Raw genomic sequence first — 19,311 nt, forward strand, 5'->3', positions numbered from 1 at the left:
ACTCTATCTCCCCACTCCCTGGCCCTTCTTCATTAAACAATCTGTGTTACTCCATTGGGTCACCCATTATATTCTGACCTACATTTCAAGTTGGTGTACTTTTATTATCACTTGATTACAATATTAACTTTAGTAGGATCCTTGTTTTATTCATCCTTTATATGGCTTGGGAACAGACAAAGTCTCTCTTTGGACCCCCTCAACAAAATTTAGTAACCAATGGTAGAATCTAAACCATAAATAAGGGCAAGATAATGTTCAGTTAACTCTCTCACAGAGACAAGTACACGTGCAGGTTAGCCAAAGTTTAAACTGTTCTAATCATTAAAATACCTTTACTAGAAAGTGGGCCCCATTTTGAAGGAATGCATCATTTCTTATTGGTAATTTTGTAGTAACTTGGGTTTTCTGCTCTGGAAAAATGAGGTTATTTCTCCTGGATGTATTTAAGATGCCATCTTTTGCTCGCAAAGGGTCTACAGCTCCAGCAGGAATATAAAGTGCAGAATAAAACATGTTCACATCTCCTTTGGTTCCTCCTAGTCTTGTAAAACTCAGGGATAAATATCGTTCACCCGGGCTGCTTTCAATCTTCTGGTGTTCCATAGGAAAAAATATTATTAGGCCATAAACATCATCACTATCCTGAATGTAGAACAAAAGCTGCAGATAAAAATAAAATATTAAAGTACAGAATTCTCACGTCTGACAATACCAAACTATTTTCTAGGCTATTCTGATTTTTAGTATTTATTTACAGATCATGTCTAAAGATGGTCACTTTTTATATGTAACAGAGTAAAATATGAATCAAAAACAGCTATGAGGGGCACCTGGGTGGTTCAGTCGGTTAAAAGTCTGACTTCAGCTCAAGTCATTATCTCGTGGTTTGTTGAGTTTGAGCCCCACATTGGGCTCTGTGCTGACAGCTCAGAGCCTGGAGTCTGCTTCAGATTCTGTGTCTCCCTCTCTCTCTGCCCCTCTCCCACTCACAGTTTGTCTCTCTCAAAAATAAAAAAACATTAAAAAGAATTTTAAAAAATAGATTTGACGACCTTACTAATGTACTGTTCATAGGATCTTTTTGAAGAGTGAACTTCTTATTTACAGAAGAGACAATCTTGAGCAAAAGAAACAAATGTCATTTCCAAAACCAGTGTTTCTCCTGTTGTATCAAGCTAAACATAAAAGTGATTTGCGCATCAAACTAAGCATAAAAGTGATTTGTGTGACCAAATTCTTTGGCTCCTCTGTAACACAGAAATATTCACAGAAGTAACACATAACAAGTGATCTACCTCTGCTGGTTCGCTCACTTCTGCACCTCCTCTTATAGTATGAGGCAGAATCCGAAGTAGATAAGCTTCTGCCTCTTCCGGAAAATCATCATTAATGATAGTAAGAGGAATTGATGCCAACATCTGCCCTTGTGCAAAATGGAGAACTCCGGAACTTGGTCTGATATCTGCTATTACCGGTGAAGCATCACTGCTATTCCGTGTCAATTCCCAGTTCACAGAAATATTCCCATGGGTGCCACCATTCCTAACCACTGTAATGTCTTCAAATCTAGAGTTTTAAAAGAAATATATAAGGTCACATATTATACTATGTTTCCCTTAGCTAGGTTTTTCAGTGTCAAACTGGCCATCAGATATTAGTAAAAGCAGAATCCATATCACAAAGAATGAATGTTTTTAATATGAGGGGGTAGATATGTAGATGTGTCCTCGGAATTTATCATAATGTGAATTCACTTGCATATTTAAATTACTCTGAAAATAAGAAGAAAAAACAGCAAAACCATGGTGAAGAAATGGCACAGTTTGGCACTATGTCCAACACCACAAATACTAAATCTTGGATTAATATATTCAAATAACGTATTATTTTAAAATAATAAAATAGGGGCGCCTACATCAGTTAAGCATCTGATTCCAGCTCAGGTCATGATCTCACAGTTCATGGGTTCGATCCCCACATCAGGCTGTCTGCTGTCAGCACAAAACCCACTTCAGATCTTCTGTCCCTCTTGCTCTATGCCCTTCCCCCCTACCTTTCAAAAATTAAAAACATTTAAAAAATAAAATAAGTGTAGCAAGGTTTAAAATCAACCATACCTTGACGTTGTATCTTCATCAATTACCACTGTCCTTTCAAACAAGATACTGTTGAATGAGAGGACTCCATAAGGTTTGTCGTTTGGCTTAATTGTGACTTGCACAGTAGAAGGGCCTAAGAGCACAGCATCTCCCTGTAAGGTATCTTTTAATAATACAACATGAAATGATTCAGCAATCTCTGGAATGGTGTCATCAACTATGTGAAATTTTAGGTGTGATTCATGAATAAAAGGTGGAAAAACAATAGTTGTGGTTGGCTGAAGATCAATGAAATCTAAGTTCTGCTGGGCATGTGCTGTTGAATTCCCGGTTATAACAACATAACTGATTGAAACTTCATATTCATCAGATCCAATCAGATTCCCACTGTCATCTTTCCCACGAACCACTGGAATTATGAGTATGTGATCTTCCTCAGGCACCAAATAAACACTTTGAATGAATCTCACGGGACTATCATTTTTCTTAATGATTATCTCAACTGAGCTCCTAGAGATGTTGATCTCAGCTCCTCCTTCTACACTTTTCAGTTGAATCAAAAATATTTCATCATTTTCTGGTACCTGTCAAATAAATATAAACAGGAGCAAAAATATCAATAGCCAAAACATCTGCAAAGAAACCAAAGTATACAAAGTCACTATGTTTCAATACAAACATAGAAACAGAAATATTTTAACTGGAGGGAGGAAACAGAGAAGAAGTCTGTTTAATAGCTATATATTAAAATATTTTCCTAAGTTAAATAATATATTTTAGATAGGTAAAGAAAAGTTCATAAAGCAATTGTCTGGACAAGTATTAAAGTATAGGTATATGTCTTTAACTTTGACCAATCTCTACATAATGCTAATGATATGACAGTAAAACTGGACATAAAATTTTACTAGTTTTATCAGATTAGTAGAATCAAAAGCAGCATTGTGGTAATCTAATAATAAATATAAGAATATCTAAGAAGCTGGAATAATATAGATATATAATATCTAAGAATCTGGAAAACTACATTAAACATCACATACAAATGGTTAGTTTTCAACCATGTGAATTATTCTTGCTTCTCTCTAAATGGCTTCTAATTCAAGAGGTAAATGTACGAACCAATCATGATTTCCAAAATACACATCATGCCTCTCTGGAGAACAAGTTCTAAGAGTCACTATCACGCAAATGTTCACCTGGTTAAGGTGAAACTTTTTTTTGCAACTGCACAGAAATCTTAGGGATTTCTTCTTAGTATACTGCTTGAGCTTTTTCTATAAATTCTACATGATGGTTTGATATACATACACATATTTGAATGATTGCCAAGATCCAGAGAATTAACACATCCATCACCCCACATAGTTGACTCTTATAGGCACGTGGCTGAACACTTACGATCTACTCTCAGCAACTTTCAAACATACAACACTGTTTTATTAACTGTAGGTACCATGATGTACATTATCCTCAGAAGATGATCTTTTAGGTTTATAGTTAAAATGTATAATTAATCATTGCCCTAAATTATAACCTTTCCAAGGATCTAAAAACCAAAGGTTTTTATTAGTTTACATAAACAGATCAACTAGAGTTATCAATGCTAATACCACTTCACTTTTTTCAAGGAGAAAGTTTCTAATAATATCTTCTAATTCATTTGTTTTTATACTCTTAGGATTTGTTGTGATTTGGTTTCTTGATTTTTTTTTTTTTTTTGGAAAGTAGAAGCATGGTTATAAATTCCACGCTATTCTCTCTACTTTTTTCTGACAATACTAAGATTGTTTCATTAAAAGTTATGTTTTCTCAATCGTGTCTCAGCTTTTTGGCTAAGATCAAGTGTAAAAGTTATGTTTTCTCTCATTTAGCTCACGGAGATATCCTTGCACATTATTGTTCAAAATCAATTCTCTCCCTAGTTAAGTTAGCTATCTTATTTATCTCAATCCTTGGTAGCTTCAATGTGCAATGTAAAAATAACTAAAGCTTTCCCATGAATGTGAACATTTAAAATATCCAAACAAGGGGTGCCTGGGTGGCTCAGTCGGTTAAGTGTCCGACTTTGGCTCAGGTTATGATCTCACAGTTTGTGGGTTTGAACCCCACGTCCAGAGCCTGGAGCCTGCTTCGGATTCTGTCTGCCTCTCTCGTGCTCTGTCTCTCTCTGTGCCTAGATAAATATTTTTTAAAAATTTTTAATTAAAAAAATCTTTAATTAAAATATCTAAACAAAAGGATATCAATTACAGTAAAATTTTCTTTCCTTTTATAGTAAAATACTTATGCTGGGTAGGTAGGACTATACCTACTCAAAACTGCAATCACTAACAAAAAACAATCATCAAGGTTTACCAAATACTTAAGTTACTGTATTACGTGTGGTTGGCAGTTATATTCAGGTTCATCAGCTTTTATATACACAATTGTGAAATAAATAAGGTAAATATTTACCAGATATCCACCAAAATGGCTATTTATAGCTAAAGTATACACTAACTAGTTAGTACAATACACTAGCTTTACATAGGACTAAGTTCTTGAATAATTTCAAATACTGAACACAATTTAATGCTTGACATAATGTTCTAACATGTCTATACTGCAGACAGAATCTCTGTCCCATTGAAGCATTTATATTATCTCACCTCATCGTCAAGTACTGTCAAGTTATAAACCACTGTTGCTCTGCCAGGGGGAAAGGTGATATTTCCTTTAACTGGGCTCAAATCTTCCTCAGGTGGATTTGGGCCACCCTCTACCTGAAAAGAAACACATAGTACCATCCATAAATGCAAAATATTTCACTAGAGTAAGAAAGCATTATTGTGATGTTAAATGACAAAAATCTGGTTTTTACTTAAAAATGTTTTATAAGAAGAATTATAGAAAACTGTATACAAGTCTGCCCTTGTAATTAATAGTCAAGGCCTGTAATTATATATATGGACTATAATCACATTAAACTACATGATTTCTAAGAGTTTTCTCTTTTTTGTTTTTTCAAGCCATTATATTAAACCTGAGAAAAAATGTATTCTTCCATGAGAGGAAGGTATTCAAAATTGGTAAATTCTCTTAAGTCATAGAATCATATGGCAATTCCACCAGTGACTGTTTAACACTGGGCAAGTATTCAGCAACTCCAAGCAGCACTTTCCCCATCTTTAAAATAATCATAGGGGCGCCTGGGTGGCGCAGTCGGTTAAGCGTCCGACTTCAGCCAGGTCACGATCTCGCGGTCCGTGGGTTCGAGCCCCGCGTCAGGCTCTGGGCTGATGGCTCGGAGCCTGGAGCCTGTTTCCGATTCTGTGTCTCCCTCTCTCTCTGCCCCTCCCCCGTTCATGCTCTGTCTCTCTCTGTCCCAAAAATAAATTAAAAACGTTGAAAAAAAAAATTAAAAAAAATAAAATAAAATAAAATAATCATAATAACATACTAACAGGCTAGATATAAAGATGTAATAAAATCATTCCTTTTGAAAAGTACTTAAGTACTCTGTGCCTGACCTCTTTTAGGTGCTAAGGATACAACAGTGAACAGGTAAACTCCTTACCCACAAGGACCTAACATTTAATGAAAGGAAAAACAGATAAAGAAATACGTATTTTTCAGATGATAAGTATTATGGAGAAAAAAAACTAAGAAGGGCACGGGGGAGACTGAATTCTGAGAAGAGATGCTGTTTATACGCTTAAGATTCTCTCTCGCTCTCCCCCCTGCCCCTCCCCAGCTCACTTGCTCCCTCTCACTCTCAAAAAATAAAAATAAATAAAAAATAAAGTGATTGCACAGTACACTTACTTCAAAAGTCACAGTGACCATTCCATAAGTTCCTTTTTCTCTGATGAGAGTAAAAGGCACAGATTCATTTCTGCCCCTAGGTTCACTCACTGTGATTGAAAAAGGCTATCGGGAAGAACAAAGACAATCAGGCACTCATCAACTAGAGGTAGAGTGGTGCAAAATATTACCTTAGAAATACTAAATTTCCACAGATAAATTAATTCACCTGGTGCCCTGAGAGTGCTGTACTTCCTAGCATTAATTAGGTGTATCTAATAAAAATGCTAAAAAAATAATAGTGTAAAGGGAACATAAAACTAGTCAGGCAAAAGTTGTAAGTTCTTGTTCTGGTTCCATGAACTAGCTGTTCTGCTGAGGGACCGTAAAGATTATCTAGTTGAAAGACAACAAACTCAAATGCCCCAGAGACCCAAGAGGTCACAAAAACGAGATGCTTCTCCAGATGAGAGCAGTTCATTTGCAACCACCCACTGGAAGTACCACCCACAGGCCTTGCTCCCAACCACTGTTCCCTCCTCAGTGGTCAGCCTATCAACGAAAAGCAGAGAACTGCTAATGCTTTCAGGACATGATCACTGAAGCAAAGAAGAAGCCAGGACTTCAAATGCTGAAACACTCTGGCTTGGCTGCCTGAAACTCCAGCTAGAAGAAGAGGAAGAGGGAAGCAGCCAGGTGCATGGTAACTAGGGCAGCAATGCCCATCTTTCCTGGTGACACCAAGTCTCAGTGTTCCCATCCATAAACAGGGATAGGAATGCCTGTCCCAAAGACATCAAACATCATCAGTGCTATCTTCATCATGAGTATAATCATCATCCAGGCCAGGAACCAAATCCAGCCTATTTACTAACTACTGTGAGCTCAAAAGCTGGTTAATTTAATTTTAACCACATGATGCAGGTGCCCAATCAGAGGCTGCCTGGCAGCACTGTGACCACAACAGTCAGGGACCTGTGACCAATGCAAAAGATTAGGGTTCATTCCCAGAAGCTAAGAAAAAAGAAGAAAAGAAAAGAAAAGAGAAAAAGAGAGAGAAGAAAAAGAGAGAGAAAAAGAAAGAGAGAAAGAAGAGAAAGGGAGGAAGGAAGGAAGGAAAGAACCTTTAAACAAGTCAGTATGAGGATAGTGGGGATAGGTTGGGAGTAAATAGAAAAGAGAAAGGCAATAAGGAGAGAAATTAAGCAACTAAGTGATCCTGCCTCATAATTAACTAATAATTCCCTATAATTTAAATAGAAATGACTGATTAATTTAATTTTGTATATGACAATATAATGGAGGTCACAAAATGTCTGCTACATTGACATTATCCACATATCTTTTTTAATAAAGATACTGCAATTAAAAGATCATATTTATCTATAGCCCACCTTGTTTCAAAGATAATTTAAGGTACTAAGAAAATGACATACATTCTACCAACTGCAGCAGCAATCTAAATTGGAAAATAAATAAAAAGCTGGGGAGTACCACATCATCTTTTAGTAATGATAATTAGTAACATGATTCAAAAAGACTCCATATCAGGAAGGTTATTATAGTCTAAAACTTCATGGCAAAATCCAATTGTACCCAAGATAAATTTTGTTTTATTTTAGGAGCTGGAAACAACTTCTCTCAGTGGGGGACCTAGCTTGTGGGTTTGTTTCTAAAGATAAAACTCTATGAACACAGAACTGGTCGGGAACATAGGAATCTGGTGATCAGAGAATAAAATGAACTGCTCAGCAAAACTAAGGGGGATGACAAGGAATATTAACCTTTAAGAAATATTAATAAATGGGAAAATCTCAGTGTAGGGATTGAGTATAGAATTTTTAAGAACTATGTCTGCTACTGAATTTTCAGTTTACTGTAGGTTTTTCCAGTATTCTTTCAATAAGTTTTTCTCATCTCCCAACTTTCAGAGAAGGCTGACAAACAAGATTTTCTTTAAGAGGTAGCTGAGAAAATCAAGCAAAAGGAACTAGATTACAACATCTGCTACAAGACTAAATGTGTGTGTCCCCACCCCCCCAAAGTCATGTTCAAACTGTAGAAGCAGGGCCGTTGGGGTGATTAGATCATGAGGGCAAAGCTCTCAAATGGGATAAGTGCCCTTATCAGAGAGATCCCAGAGAACTCCTTGCCCCTTCTACCTTATGAAAGCATAACAAGAAGACCCCTAGGAAGCAGGCCGTCACCAGGCACCAAATCTGCTAGCACCCTGATCTTGGACTTCAGCCTTCAGAACTGTGAGAAATACATTTCTGTTGTTTTTAAGCCACCAGTCTACAGAATTCTGTTACAACAGATGCAAAAGAGTAAGACAACATCCAAGTTACAGACCACCAACGGAAGTAACGAATGAATCAGGTGGAATGATCAGCAGAAGAACAGGACAAGAGACAGCCAAGATCACATAGGCCTCCTCAATCTGAAGAAATCTCAGGCAGAACAAATGGACAGTCTACAGAATATGGGATATGGATGGAGTTAGAGCGAATTTTATTTAAATTTCAAATGGCAAGATGATACCAGGTAATATCATGAAAAATAATTTAAAAATTTAATAACTACTGTGGTGCCTGGGTGGCTCAGTCAGTTAAGTGTCCGACTTCAGCTCAGGTCATGATCTCATGGTCTGCGAGTCTGAGCCCCGCGTCAGGCTCTGAGTCAGGCTCTGTGCTGACAGCTCAGAGCCTGTAGCCTGCTTCAGATTCTGTGTCTCCCTCTCTCTCGGCCCCTCCCCTCCTCACGCTCTATCTCTGTCTCTGAAAAATGAATAAACCCTAAAAAAATTTCTTTAATTTAATAACTCTTATCTAGCAACCACAAGATTGATCAGTTTGTAACCATACCATATTAAATGAAATAATTCCAAATGCATTGTCATTTGATAATATTGTCACCGTAACAGTCCTTGGCCATCCAAGCTTCACATTTGCTGAAGGTTTCTAAAATAAAAGCCCCAAGGTAAGTTAATAAATTAAAAATAAGAGGAAAAAAAGAATGATTTTAATAGAGTTTCTGTCTTTAAGTAATTGTTCAGACTATGAATAAAAATACAAGCATACTTTTAATGCAGATTAAGAAAATGTTTTCAAATTAAGTCAACATGGTAAAGAAGTCCCAAATAAAAACTTTTCAAAAACTTGTAAAAACGATTAATCACTAAATCATTACAATGATAAGCAAACACTGGCTAGTAATGCTATATTATAATTACTCCAATCTCATTACTAATATAACAGAGAATTAAGTAAGCAGTATAAAATTCTATTCAAATGTGTTTTCTTCTCACTATAGAAGGTGCTGACACTTAAGAATTATTTATTCTATAAATTATAAAGCCAAATTGAAGATAAAATATTAAAACATTTTTTCTGATTAATAAGGGAAGAGTTTTCTACAACATTTCTATTGATATTCTACAGCAGCATAATATGCAAAAAAGTGATATACAAAGGCAAAACAGGATTATTTCAAGTATCATTTTCATAAAAATTTTACTCATACCAATATAATCATTCTAAAAAGAATTCTCAATGCCCTTCAGAAAAATTAACTACAGCAGTGTTAGCAGTCATTACCTCAATCTAATAGATCAAGCCATAAAGGACAATTAAACCTTAGGCTATTCAAACATTTTTCCCAGAGCTACTCCAAAATGATTCTAAGGCACAGGGACCTCCCACTTCCAAGCCTGCTTTTTGTATCCCTCTCCTTTGAACTCAGAAGTCTCGGTCATTCTTTGTGCATCTGGTAGCAGGGGAGGGATAAAAGAGAAAAGAGCCAAAGGGAAGACAGGTTTTTCTTGAGCATCTGTCATGGCAATTCCTAAATAAGCTGAATGGATCCAGAAACTAACTGTAGAATCTTCTAAACAAGATTGTCTGAGGAAAAATAACCAGACCATGGAATTTCCAAAGAGACTGTCAGTTCTGACTTCTTTGAAAACCACCTCCAGTCTCTAGATTGGCTTATCTCTAGAGAAACAGATTTTTAAGCATTGTGAGGTTTCTGTGAGTTCAAGGTGGGCAGCAGGGGCAAGAAGGACTTACCTGGAATGTCAAGTGAAAAGTAAAAGTTTCGTCGGGCTCTGGCAAGTCATCATCACATACTGCTATGTACACTGTTCTATTTGTTTCTCCAACAGGTATAAAAGCTGCAGCATATGTGTCAAAAAAGTCACCAGTGTCATCTCCATACAGCTATCAAATGCAAAACAGAGACAGTTCTTAGGACAACCAAAACTGATGCTAATTGGAACCATCAACAGAAAACACAGTAGTCATCAACTGACACTGATGTTTATATAATGGATGTACAAAAACAAAACAAATATTTAAAAACCAATAAAAATCACCTTCAAAACACATTATTAAAAATGATTCTAAACAGAAACATTTGTTTATGCTCTAGAAGGTAAAGGAATCACGACACAGAAAAGTAATAATTGCATAGCAAGTATGGATGTGAATTTTTTTTCTCTGCCTCTTGAATGATCTCAAGGGGATTACACCAAACCTGACAAAAAAAAAAAAAATTGTAGCTAAAACTCCCTCAAAGAAGAAGTGGAAATAGCCTGTCAAAATACATCAGGAAAATAAAAATTACTTATGCTATCAGTTTCAAAGAAGTACTTTTTCCAGAACTTTCAAATGAAGTTTTATTTATATTTTCCCATAGTTCCAATAGACTCAATTATTTCAGCATTCCAAATTATTACTCATCACAAACTTTTCCTTAAGTTTTTAAGGCTTCATTCTATAACATGAGCACTGCTAACAGATTTTCAAGGGAGCAGTAATGATGAAATTATAAAGGAACAACTTCTTGTGCAAATCTAAATGAGGTTTCTTTTGCCAAAGAACTCAGAATGAATAACCTATCTACTAGAAAAAACACATGATTTAGTGCAAATAAAAAATGATGAACATGTTTGGGAAATTATAGTCAATTTCTAGTTTTCATTTCTAAAAATAAAGGTTAAATACTTGAGATATCAGAGTAAGTTAAGGGTACTGAAAAACTTGTACTTATACCTTAATATAAAAAGTTGCAGTCTTTTACAAAGCATTAACTATCAAGAGCCACTGAAACAAATAAAGAGAAAAACACAGTAACCCAACCCCAAAAATCATTTAACTATCCAAAATATGCAAAAATCAATACATATGTAAACATTTTCATCAGAGCAGCATTTACAGCAACAAAAATTGGAAGCAACCTCAGTGAAAGCCAGGTGAAAAATAATTGGGAAATGATGATGCCACCATGGGGAAAAGCTGTGAAAAACGACAGAATCACCCCACAACATTCTTATGATACAATAAAAATTATGCATAAAAGGTTATCAACTATAATGTATACTCGTTAAAATAAGTAAATATATACACACATATTATAAATTAAAAACTAAAAGCAATGCACAAAGTTATAAAACTGGGTTTGTTTCATATTTTTTTATATCTTTCTTTTCCTTTTTTATCTCTTTTTTACAATGTTTCACAATGTGATAACTTAGCCCACTACTTCAAAACTTATTTTTGAAAAAAAATTTCAAGTATTTTGGGCCTCAGATACAGCAATATCTTTAGTGGTCATATGACATTACTTTCTGGTTACACGTAGACAGATATATGCACACTGAATCCATCCAATAACTAAACTGTGTGCAAGATAACCTGACAGTTTAACAAGTCCTACATAACCTGTACTTAAGTTAATGAACTTAATTTCTCCCAAGCTTTCTGACAAAATTCACTTTTAATTTGCCATTACTTTTAAAAATTTTATGTATTTTTCCCTAAGCCACCTGAAATATATATCTGAGCAGAGATAACTGGAATCCAAATTACCCAAAGTAAATGTTATTTTACCTAGGAACACTTACTGATATCTTTGTTTTTTATTTGTTTTAAAATAAACATATGAACATTTAAAAATAATCAGTCTATATCTTTACTATTATTACCACGTGCATATGCTAATTGGAGCACCCTATAAACCTACAGGAAATATGAATGGAATAGTGTACCTACAAATCATTTATCATAATGAAACAACTCAGAATCTCAAGTTAAAAAAAATTTAGGAAATATGAATGGAATAGTATACCCGAAAATCATTTATCATAATGAAACTACTCAGAATCTCAAATGGTTAAGAAAAATTCTTGTCGCTGAAACTAAGAAATGTCATATCATCTACTTCAGTAAGAACATAGCTACATCATTTCTTACCGATACAATTGCAGTGACATTTGCTGGCTCTCCTATCCTTTCGATGACAAGACGAATAACTGTTGTACTTGTTTCATTAACTACAAATGTTGTCTGTCCGGCAAACCTTATTTCTGTTTCTCCAAACACATAAGGGATGAATAAAGCTGAGAGGAGATTTACTAATAAAGATGCAGAGGGCATCCCTATTAGGAAAAAAAGAAAAAAGCTTTGTTCACAAAACATACCTAATATATTTTCATTAGACCATGTTGCTACAGATATAAACAGAGTGAAGAGCTAGACGGTAAGGAACTAAGACATAAATACATCAAATATTAAACCATCCAACTTAAATATGGGATCAGAGAAATAAGTTTAAAATCACAATCTCTTCTATGATTATTTTTTACAATTCATAACTACTTTTTGTTCTTTAACCTATATAACAAGATAATAGTTATCAGTAGTCTTAAACTTATTTATCAAATTAGGGTTTTTAAATTTTTTGACCCTCTAATTTATCCTAAGAAAAACATAAATCAGTACTTTGGAAGTGGAATTAAAGCCCATCTTCTCCCCAAAATGAAACTGTAAAATACAAGCCAACACTAAAAAATTATCAAGTCAATCAATGATCTTAATAGGGCCTCTTCATCTATTTATTTATCACAAAACTATGAGAGAACTCTTAAAACTGGGATATAAAAGCAGCTGAAGCTGAAACTTTATTAATAAATTGATTTCTTGGTTGTGTCTACCTTTTCCTGACATTTGTCTTACTTGAAAATGCTTTTTAAAATTTTTTAGTTATTGCAAGGAAATGCTAAACATAAATTTCCAGGACCTAATTTCAACATGCTTTCAACATAAATTTCCAGGACCTAAATTTCTCCCATTCTACTACCTAAAATACTAACATCGTTTCTTAAAAAATGTCTATGTTGCTTTAAAAGTAAATCTGGCAAAGTGTGTATTTCCTTCTTTTCCATAACTGTACTGTTTTCTTCTTACTAGAATGTGTGTGTTTATGACGCATCAATAGTGTTCCTACTTGCAGCCTTGTGTGATTCAAGTGCTTTCAAAAGCACAACAGTGCAGTGGCCTCTTGAAAGCAATGTTGTTTTGTAATGTAGATGTACCTCTAAAAATGTGAACAATTGATCTCACGGATCATTAAGATTCCAATGGATTATGTGACCAGTCACACGAACATAACAAGTTCATGTGTTTTAAAGGAGAGTTGCATTATGCACTCAGTGAGCCAAAATGCTTCCTATTACTCTTTACCTTGGTCAAGAAGTAATAAAATTTTCATGTATGTGGTACTGCCACATGGCTACACGTGGCTTTGTATTTAAAAACCACCAAATACATGAGATCTTGATATATTTTACTTTAAATTCAATTTTCTCAATCAAGTATATTCAAACAATGCAATCTGAGATTGCTTAATGACATCTCACATAGTTAAAACTGCAAAATCCACAGGCAGGGATGCAGAGGTCAGATGGAGTCCAGGAAAGAGACATGGGCCAACAGGACCAGAGATTCTGGAAGACTAAAGCATTTTCTACACCTGTGCCTTCTCTCTAAGAATGTTTCACCTGCCATGGGGATAAAGGGACTTGCAAGAAGAAATAAAACTTCTCTCTTCCCTGACTTCTAAGGCAGTAATGTTAGCCCAAAGAAAGGAAATGAAAAGAATGAGAGAAAGGGAAGGAAAAAGGCAAAGCCTGAGTGAGGTAGGAGATTAGGAGCAATTCTGGGCCACCAAAGACAACTAAGATTTTCTGTGGAATTCTAAAGCCAGAATGATTTCACACCTCACTTATGACAAATAGTGGGAAAGAAACGAACCAGGAATGAGAAAGAGAATACAGAATGGAGGGGTGATGAGGCAGCGATGCATAAGAAAAAGATCAACTGTGGTCTACTGTGATTTCAAAAGAAAAAAAAACTCCTTGAACGTGAGCTGTGATAGAATTTTGAGCTGACAGAAGTAAGAGGACACCTGAAGTTCTGAGTGAGAAAGAGTGTAAGTGAATTACAGCACGACAAGGGGGAATCATGAACAGCTGGAGATGTAACTTCTCAAAATTTGTCCTCCACAAGAAACAAGTCAAATGTTTGTTAAAATGCTAACTCACGGACTCAAAAATTCTGATCCGGTGAATTTGATTGAGGCCCAGGAATCTACATCTAACAGGCAGCCCTTTCACTCTAAAGTAACTGATCCTTAACATACATTTTGACATACACTGAACTAGAGTGTGAGGAGCATGTTTTGAAATGGATGTACAACAGACCACATTTGGAGCTGTGAGTTAATTACTGAATTTTTCAATGCAATATGCTTGAACTTACTACAGAATTCCCCACATATATTTCTGTGTGTGTTACTATATTATATTCTAGGATTCCATCTATCCTGAAGAAAAACTGCAATTACCTATAGAAAGAAACCAGAAAAGCTAATGCTTATGTAGTGTTGCTGTAGATACTTTATACACGATAACACGTTTAATCTTCACAACCTGTCTGTGAAGAAGGTACTAGTAGCATTAATCCCATTGACAGCTAAGGAAACTAAAGCACAGACCATCTAGTTAACACACGCACTGTTATTTAGTTAAGAGGACAAGGGGATTTGAACCCAGCAGTCTACTTGCAGACTCTCTACCCAAAAACCATACTACATTGCCTCTTATATTCTATTCTTGCAAATCACATGTCACCATCTTGAAAAATTTAGTAGACTGCTTATGCTATATATTTTTAAACATTCAAATATTTTAAACTCATGCACCAAAACTACCAAAAAGCTGCATAAGTATCCTAAAAGTGGGCACATTATTATTCTAATAAACACTATATTTACTTAACAGAAACTGCAGTTCTCTTGACTACTTTAAATATTTAACAGCATCTTTTAACGTCAGGACCAATGAGTTCAAATGGTGCATTCTTGCAGTTTCCCAGGCAATTAGAGCTCCGAGATCTTGTGGTTAAGTCAGTAAATTCATTTTAAATTGGTGCACATCAGTGAGTTTTGAGATTATGTGAAATGAACAAACAAGCATGATTGGAAATGCCTCAAATTCTGTGACATCATTGATAATTGAATCTCCCCTGCTTTCATCTTTTCAACCTGTAAGAAAAGTTGCTGAGGCAAAGTTGGCATTCAATAGAAATTTAAAGATGAAGAAAAAGCTTTAGAAGTGAAGTCCCATTAGAAGACAGGCATAATTACACAAATGGTGAAGTTTCTTTTTAGGGTAACTAGGTATATTCTCCTCTATCATGCTAAAAATCCAGTCTTTGGAACTCCCTACATTAAACTCAGAAGATTAGCATTAGTGACTGACACAACACATAAGTCTTACATCTATTTCAGGTCTTTCTTATTGGATTTAAGAAAAGTCTTACATGACCCATCAGACTACCTATTCTAAACTTCTTTATAAAATGAATTTCAAACAACATGTGTTTAAAGATGTGCTGAACTCATATTCTGTCATAACTGTAAAAAAAGAACTTTAGCATTATGAAGGCATTCCTCTCCTCTGCATTGGCATGATATTCCAATATTCAGATCCTCTCTTTTCTAACTACCGTCCATGTTCTCCTCTTACCTTGCTCAGTGTGATTCAAAGGAAATCAAAGCTGTTCCTGCCAAAGATCTCTTATCTCTGAATAGATTTCTTATCGTGTTAAAACAATATGAGATTTATGTTACTTTCTTGCTTGTTTCCTGATTTTACTATGAAATTTTGATAGTCCTGATCACACACAGGCACAAAGTCTTTAGTTTTTAGTAATCACTTTCAGCCTATCCAACAAGTCATCTAATTCCACAAAAAAATATTTTGAAATTAAAGTCAGGATTATATTAGAATAGTTGCTACAATGCAAATTGTTTGCTTTCAGAAGAGCAGATTAAAATTTGGTATAAAACAATGGAATACTACGTGGCAATGAGAAAAAATGAAATATGGCCTTTTGTAGCAACGTGGATGGAACTGGAGAGTGTGATGCTAAGTGAAATAAGCCATACAGAGAAAGACAGATACCATATGGTTTCACTCTTATGTGGATCCTGAGAAACGTAACAGAAACCCATGGGGGAGGGGAAGGGAAAAAAAAAAAAAAAAAAAAGAGGTTAGAGTGGGAGAGAGCCAAAGCATAAGAGACTGTTAAAAACTGAGAACAAACTGAGGGTTGATGGGGGGTGGGAGGGAGGGCAGGGTGGGTGATGGGTATTGAGGAGGGCACCTTTTGGGATGAGCACTGGGTGTTGTATGGAAACCAATTTGACAGTAAATCTCATATATTAAAAAATAAATAAAATAAATAAAAAAAAATAAAATAAAATAAAATAAAATAAAATAAAATAAAATTTGGTATAACATTTGTATACTGAGCACCTACTATACATTGTGCAAACAAACATCCTGAACTAATCACTGAGGATATGAAGATCCACAAGATATGGTCCTTGGCTCCACGATAATCACAGCAATGGGCCAAAGTCAACAAAACAATTCTGAGAATCCTGCTTAAGCATAAGGATGCAGATTCCCCTTACTGCTGGATTCGGGATCATTTTGATTGGGGCCAGTTTCCTCTGAAGCCTGGAAAGGAAACCAACACAGCCAAAGACAGAGCCAAGAGGTAGAGAAGAGCCAACTCTTGACAATCAAGCTTAGCTTCCTGAATCCAGCTTTACCCTGGCCTTTTCCAAAACTGGGCAATAAATTACATTTTTTGTGACAGCCAGCTTAGGCTGGATTTTTCTGTCACTTTGCAACATCAATATTTATCCATTAATCTCCAATCTGTGACACTATGAATCGACATCAGGATATACCAAGTGGAAGATCCCTTCTCCTCTGCTCCGACATTCAACAGTCTTAGTCTTTCTAATCTTCTGTGAAAGGATACAACACTAGCTATCTTTCCTGTTCCCATGTAATTATTACCACCATCTACGATAGCTTTCCTTCCACTTTATTTAATTTTTTAATGTTTATTTTTGAGAGCGAGAGACAGAGTGTGAGAAGGGGAGGGACACAGAGAGAGGGAGACACAGAATCCGAAGCAGGCTGCAGGTTCTGAGCCTGATGCGGGGCTCGAACTCAAACCAGAGGATCATGACCTGAGTCGGACACTTAACCGACTGAGCCACCCAGGCGCCCGCCCCTTCCACTTTAAAAACTGACAATGACTAGTAAGGAAATTTAGGACAGGCAGACAAACCAAAGAGGTCTTGACAATAATAGCAGGACAGAATACAACACTCTGTTCTAAAAAGTTAATGCATTCTGACTGTCACAAGGAACCCCAATATTATGCTTCTTTAAATTTGCCTGGCATTAATTTTTTTCTCTGCTTTTTTCCTGAATGTCTAACTGTCCTTTCTCTTTGGAAAACCTACTGGTATTCACTAACTTTATTCTCCATTTGGGTCACTTAGCACACAATGTATTAAATGTCATATATTATTATATTATGTTATTATAATTATATAATAATATATTATATAATATTATTATATTATATATTATTATATAATTATAATAATATTACATAATATTATATATTATTATGTCATTTATAAAATTAAATGTCATATATACTCCAACACAGTATGCCATACTAACCACAGAATTCCAAATCCTGTTTACCTAGGATATGACCTTCCTCCTATCTCGCCTCTTATTAATGGGTACCTTAGGAAAGGTAGCAAATAGAGTATATTTTGAGGAAATGGGAATAGCCTTCTATTTTAAGTTTCAATAACTCTGTAGAAATAGAATAGGATAAAGAATAAAATAAAGTACACAAATAAGAATCAGGACTCAACAGATGACAATATAAAGAAAAACATATTAAAAATAGATTTTGCTGATTTTGCAGTTATCAACTTTCTAAGAAAACCTTCAGTCAATTTAAAAGTTAACTTTGCTGGGGGCGCCTGGGTGGCTCAGTCAGTTAAGCACCGACTTCAGCGCCAACTTGCAGTTCATGGGTCTGAGCCCTGCGTCGGGCTCTGTGCTCAGAGCCTAGAGCCTGCTTCAGATTCTGTGTCTCCTTTGCTTTCTGCCCTTCCCCTGCTTATGCTCTGACTCTCTCTGTCTCTCCCTCTCTCTCTCTTAAAAATGAATAAACATTAAAAATTTTTTTAAAAAAAGTTAATTTTGTCTTTTTAAGTTTCAGAATAAACAAGGGTACAACCTCTACGAGTGATTGGACAAAGTAAGATGACAAACATTATCAGTGTGGAATTGAAAGGATGCATTGACCTTTTGTTTCAGCTGCTGCCTTGTCTGTGCTGTAGCAAGCATCTTCCCACGGTGTGACCACCAGGTAACTGATACTGAAAATATGATCCTAATGGCGAAAGGTTTTCTAGAATAGAATTACTTCAATTCTATTACATTTACTAATGGGCATTCTAAAGCTATAGAGTTTCTCCTATGGAACAAGAGAAGTTTCATCACTCATATCATAAATTATTCAGCCTCTAAGAATTCTTAATCTGTGTTATTTATATTTGGGTGAGTACTACAAAAAAATGTTTTCCTTCCTCCATACCAAAACAAAATTTAAATTTGCAACTTTCAATAAAAAGTAAGCTGATGTTACACATACAAGAAATGTCAGATATTTTTAAGTGAAAAGGGGAGTAGTCTCTTAAAGTTATTTATATAAAGTTTATTAGCTTTACTTATTCAAGATTTTTATTTTATTCATCTTTAAATAACATATATATCCTGGCACAATATTAAGAAGGGACAAAAAAGGTAAATAATGAGAAGTAAGTCTCCCTCACACCAGCCCCCACCAGCCATATGCTTCTGCTATCCAGTCAATTACAACAATCAACTTTGTCTCTTCACAAGAAAGAATCTATGCGTATAGTAAGATGTATGTCTGCAGGAGAAAATTCCTGTGCCAGATTGTTTTCTTCTGCATACAGACTACAGGAATCAGCACATTTTCTCAAGATGGTGGTTAACAGAGAGATAGATACTAGGGTTTGATGCAGACATTCATAATGCACACATATAATTGCCTCAACTACATGCCATCACAATTGCAGATCTCATCAATTAAATGATTGTGTCCACTGACTTTCATGATACCCATTGATTCACCCTCTAGGGTGAAGAGACATAAATCTGGCAACT

General features: G+C 35.4%; 1 protein-coding gene across 6 annotated transcripts in view; it reads right to left on the bottom strand.

Annotated features, from left to right (window-relative positions):
* ADGRV1 (adhesion G protein-coupled receptor V1) overlaps positions 1 to 19,311 on the bottom strand; it is a 563,532-nt gene that overhangs the window by 510,899 nt on the left and 33,322 nt on the right. For all 6 annotated transcript variants that reach the window (XM_058727155.1, XM_058727147.1, XM_058727130.1 and 3 more), the window contains exons 2-9: positions 12,140 to 12,324; positions 9,956 to 10,105; positions 8,753 to 8,848; positions 5,910 to 6,014; positions 4,754 to 4,867; positions 2,121 to 2,686; positions 1,299 to 1,569; positions 334 to 663 (exon numbers count right to left, since the gene is read on the bottom strand). In XM_058727155.1, the coding sequence (XP_058583138.1) occupies positions 334 to 663; positions 1,299 to 1,569; positions 2,121 to 2,686; positions 4,754 to 4,867; positions 5,910 to 6,014; positions 8,753 to 8,848; positions 9,956 to 10,105; positions 12,140 to 12,324 (1,817 nt within the window). The remainder of the gene's footprint in view (positions 1 to 333; positions 664 to 1,298; positions 1,570 to 2,120; positions 2,687 to 4,753; positions 4,868 to 5,909; positions 6,015 to 8,752; positions 8,849 to 9,955; positions 10,106 to 12,139; positions 12,325 to 19,311) is intronic.

This window comes from Neofelis nebulosa, chromosome 1 (genome assembly GCF_028018385.1).
Source record: "Neofelis nebulosa isolate mNeoNeb1 chromosome 1, mNeoNeb1.pri, whole genome shotgun sequence".
Classification (NCBI taxonomy): domain Eukaryota; kingdom Metazoa; phylum Chordata; class Mammalia; order Carnivora; family Felidae; genus Neofelis; species Neofelis nebulosa.